Source organism: Brachyistius frenatus, unplaced genomic scaffold (assembly GCF_029030835.1).
Source record: "Brachyistius frenatus isolate BFR_SWC_R1_liver_20210118 unplaced genomic scaffold, ASM2903083v1 Contig_3, whole genome shotgun sequence".
Lineage (NCBI taxonomy): Eukaryota > Metazoa > Chordata > Actinopteri > Embiotocidae > Brachyistius > Brachyistius frenatus.
Window position 1 is genome coordinate 3,513,128 of NW_027210602.1, and position 4,945 is coordinate 3,518,072.

A 4,945-nucleotide genomic window follows, 5' to 3' on the forward strand; every position below is an offset into this window, starting at 1 on the left:
TTTTGTCAATTTTGGAAGCATTTTAGTTACAGAGATATTTCAGGTTTTGCCTCAAAAACATACTTTAAACCACAGAAAAGACAGTCCATCCTCATTTAATTTATACTCTCTACTTTATCACTTATTTTGGTAGAGAAAAAGAGAGCAAACCAGACAGAGAGACAGAGACAGACCAAAGTGGACACATTGAAAGTTGCAGATTTCTCACAGAGAATATGCTGGAAGGCAGAGAGGCTGAGAGGGTAGATCCAGATTTGCCGGTTTGACTGGAAAGGCCAGAGGGGGGTGTAGTGTAGGCTGCGACTGTGAAGCTCGAGAGGTGTGGCGTGAGACGAACAAAAAACAGAAACAGGCGTAGAGAGGAGAAGAGGGATAGGCGAAACACTGAAATAAAATAATACAGGTGGAGTGACGATTAAGCAGTGTTCTTGCATTCAGCGCAGACTGTGATCTCCAGTGTGAGTATGGCCTTCAATAATGCATCTTACTACCAGTTTTTTCAAAACCATGACAGTGTGTGTGTGTGTGTGTGTGTGTGTGTGTGTGTGTGTGTGTGTGTGTGTGTGTGTGTGTGTGTGTGTGTGTGTGTAAGAATGAAACAGAGATTACTACATCTTCAGAGTCACAGCTCTGCCTTGTCTTTGCATCAACAGTGACAGAAACAAACCAGCAGAGAGGAGGACAGAGAAAGGGAAAGAAAGATGGCTGAGGCCCCGAAGATTGAACTCTTCGTTAAGGTAAGAGAGCAATTGTAATGTTTAAAAAAAAACCTGCTTGAGAACCACAGGTGTGGACAAAGCAATGTATCTCATTTATCTATTGTTCAGTAAGCCTTTAGTTATTTTAAGTAATACATAACTAAACCAGTAGTATTTATTTTAAAGAAGCAGCTTTACTACGGGGCTAAATCTCAGAACAGTTGACAGAAAGAAAGAAAGTCAATTTCCAGGTGTCACTGTGTCTGATTTAGTATTCTTACCTACTTCATCATCTCCTTATCTTTAGTTGTCGGTTTTGTACTTATGTTTGTTGCAACATGTTTGTGCCTAAATGCTTGTAAAACTAAGGTAGTTCACTGTATTTTATTGTAATATTATATGTGCAGTTGAGAACTGAGATGCTTATAATGTGTAATTTGTATTGAATTGTTGTAAAAGAATGATCCATTTCACTTTATCTCTTGTTATGTAGACAGAATCCGTGTGAAAACGTGTGGTGAAACTGAAAAAAGAAACCTCTTCTTTTAAGAAACCTGTGTCCTGCGCTTTCAAAACTCCTCATACAGTATAATATAGCAGAGATACCAAACAGCATTTAGATAATAGATTGTTTAATCTGGGTGTAAAGCAGCCTCAGCCTTTCGTTTGGCATTCCTGAGCAGCTTGCTTAAAGTGTCAGAGCAGAGCAGGCTCGACAAGAATAACTATGTGGGAATTCACTGTTTGGTCAAACACATTGCAACACGGATGCTGCTGTACAATTTCAAAAATGTTAGATTTTAGATTGCATAGTTTTCATCCGTGATGATTGAAAACACTTAATAATGTTTTGTCTTTGTCTGTCAGGCCAGTGTTGATGCTGAAAGTGTGGGGAACTGTCCTTTCTGTCAGAGGCTCTTCATGATTCTTTGGTTAAAAGGAGTCAACTTCACCCTCACCACTGTGGACATGAAGAGGTGATAGAGCCTTTTATTCTTTCTGCAAAGGTCTTTTCTTTGAGAATTACATTTACCGCACCTCGATATTCATTCCATCCATCCATCCATCCATCCATCCATCCATCCATCAATGCTACAATAACACTATAGACAGGCAAACACATCTACCCTAGTACTCATTCTATGCAATGTGTAGTTTGCAGTTAACATAATTTAAATATCTTAGACTATGACTTTGAGAGAAAATTTAAATATTTAAAAGCAGCTATAATCAAAATGTCTATCAAATGTGGATATCAAATGCTTTAAACGACAATGAAACAGCTGGCAATCATGGATGGATTACTGACCCATACAAATTGCTACTGGACACAAGTAAACTAAAAACAACCAGAAAGACACAGCAATGAAAGTTCCACGACAAGATGCAAAAAAAGCCACTGAACGACCAGAAAGATATGCAAACTGACCTCAAAGAGATGTAATTGGTTCATAAGTGGCCAAAATTAACACAAACGGGCTCAAACCAACCACAGCAAATGCATAACAACGTTGAAGAGAGCTCATTTCAATTTAAAAGGTTGTAATAATATATGTCCTTGTTCACACTGCCCCCAAGTGGCCAAAAATACTTTGTTGTTGCAGGCTTAAGAAAGGTGCTTAAACCTACTTGGCTAACAAAGTTTATCTGATTCTGGAGAAATAATTAAAGCATCTCGTGATTTTAACTATTTGAATAGCTTTAGTATGAGAACCCATGTTTCCTGATTGTTGTTCTGTTACAGGGCACCAGATGTGCTCAAGGCTTTAGCTCCAGGCTCTCAGCCTCCCTTCCTCATCTTCAACAATGAAGTCAAAACAGACACTAACAAGATTGAGGAGTTCCTGGAGGAGCACTTAGCTCCACCACAGTAAGTGGAGTGCTGTTTTTCTATCCTTTTTTCATACCAACGGAGAGATATTAGAAACCGCAGGCTGATTGTTAAAGATATTTTCTATCAGATGTTTTTCAGTTGTTGAAACACATCATATCTCATTCATTGTTACATCATCAAATTTTTTTATTTGACCATCTTAAGGTGTCCAAAACTGTGCTGTCAATATAAAGAGTCCAATGGTGCTGGAGAAGACATCTTCCGGAAATTCTCAGGATATATTAAGAATCCCAATCCGGGATTAAATGAGAGTAAGTGAAATTTCACAATTAGCCCGTCACTTCTGCTTTACATATGGCCAAATACCTGTTACACATTCCTGTCTTTCAGTGCTGGAGAAGAAATTTCTGTATACTCTGGTGAAGCTGAACATGTATCTAGAGACGCCTCTCCCTCATGAGCTGGGCAAGAACCCAGATGCCACTGAGTCAGCACGCCTCTACCTGGATGGTGACACCCTCACCTTGGCAGACTGCAACTTGCTTCCCAAACTTAACATTGTCAAGGTGAAAAGCAGTCAGAACCTTATTTCTACCGGATGTAATGAGTCGAACTCTGATTTAAATATCTATTTATCAAATTCCTTTTCCCTCAGGTGGTGTGTAAGGAGTACCGTGACTTTGCCATCCCTGTAGAGCTGAAAGGTCTGGCGCGTTACCTGGATAATGCCTACAAACAAGACGAGTTTCGCTACACCTGCCCAAATGACTCAGAAATTCTCTTTGCCTACCAATCTTTGGCCAAGTACCTGAACAAATAGATCAGAGACGGAGTGATGAGGCAGTGGAAACAAAGAATGAGTAATGCAGAAAACACAGGTGATAAAATATCTGAAAACTGTGCATGAAATATTTTATTTGTGTCAAAATGGAGTTAGGATAATAAAAATGTTTGCAATTGCATTTTGTTTTTGATAAAACGTTTTGTTTTGCAAAGTGTTTTGTACATACTGTATGTACTATTGATTGTAGTGATGTGGATCTTTTATTCAGCCCATGTAAGTGCAAGAAAGTACTTTAAATCTCACATAACATGTATACTATGTGTCATTGTGTGTGCCTGCATTGTGTCTAAGCATAATATTAGTTGCAATTCATTAATCACATTTTGAGGTGTAGTCATATTATTTAAACCAGCTTTTACATGCTCAGAAAACACTGTAAACAGATGAATGGTCTTGGCTGTAGTTAACACCCCTTTTCATCATTTTTGCATGTGCTGTATTTCAGTATTGAATCAATAATATTTAACTTCAATATAAATTGAATTTAACTTAATAAAAAAACGGTGTTGATTGTATGAATATTGTGTGAGCTCGTGATGATATGAGTGAATTATACATATGAAAATGTCTGGAAAAAAAAGCAAGTTTTTGTTTTACTGTGTAGCCTTTAATTTGAACGTTGTAACTTCTTGGCTCATTGATTAACACTTTAAAGTTGTCATCAGTGATGATTAACTCTCTTTAATGATGACAGCAGAATTCAGCATGACACCTTTTCAATCTTCATCAATTTGTTTGATTCATTTCGGATTAGTTTAGTTCCAAAGCCTGTGACTCACTGCCAACATCTCAAGCTATTTTAGCTGAATTAAAGGGACTTATTAATTATTCACGAGAACCATCAGCAAGTAATAGTAATTAGAGTACTCATTATGCAGGCCTAATTACCTCTTGTGTAGTTATTCTTCCATAGCTCGTGTTGCACATATGCTGGAATATTATTGCTGATGCATTTACATGTAAGGAGTATTTAAATCTTGTAAATGGTGAACTTTTCATTTGAACAAATTGATACATTATTGGGCAGTTTAATATTATGTAGCTAGAATAAAGCATCATATGTAATGTGTTTTATAGTTTTTACTAATATTATTATTCAAAAGTAACTTATCACAGCTGTCAAATAAATGTAGAGAGTTAAAAGCAGAATATTTGACAGGAGCTGAAGTATACGGTGCCATAAAATGGCAAATACTCAAGTAAACTACAAGCACCTAAAGACTTCAGCTACCACTTCAGCCCATATATAACATTTGTTTAGAGGCCCACAAGGCTCGGGAGAAGATAGAAAGTAAGCGCTTGGGGAAATGTTGGGGTCAGGTTGAGCAAATTAAAAGAGACTGCAATTTGTTTGGTTTATTTCATGGTAAGTGGAACATGTGGAAAAATAAAAAGGCTTCACTTCCCCCTGAATCTATTCCTCTGACTTGAAATCTAAAGCCAACCTCAATTGAGAGCGACGATAAGATGATACGATGCTTTTGTTGTAAAAAAAAAGAAGGAAGATGGGCCGTCCTCTGATTGGACAAGAGCTTTCGGCGGTACCAAGGCAACGGGAGACAAGGGCGG

General features: G+C 37.7%; 1 protein-coding gene across 1 annotated transcript; it reads left to right on the top strand.

Moving 5' to 3' along the window:
- Window positions 1-300: 300 nt before the first annotated feature.
- Window positions 301-3,895, top strand: clic3 (chloride intracellular channel 3). Its single transcript, XM_069703637.1, has 7 exons — window positions 301-458; window positions 654-737; window positions 1,566-1,675; window positions 2,443-2,568; window positions 2,737-2,843; window positions 2,923-3,098; window positions 3,188-3,895. The coding sequence occupies exons 2-7, from the start codon at window positions 702-704 to the stop codon at window positions 3,350-3,352; spliced, it is 720 nt and encodes a 239-aa protein (XP_069559738.1). The 5' UTR covers window positions 301-458; window positions 654-701; the 3' UTR covers window positions 3,353-3,895.
- Window positions 3,896-4,945: the final 1,050 nt, after the last annotated feature.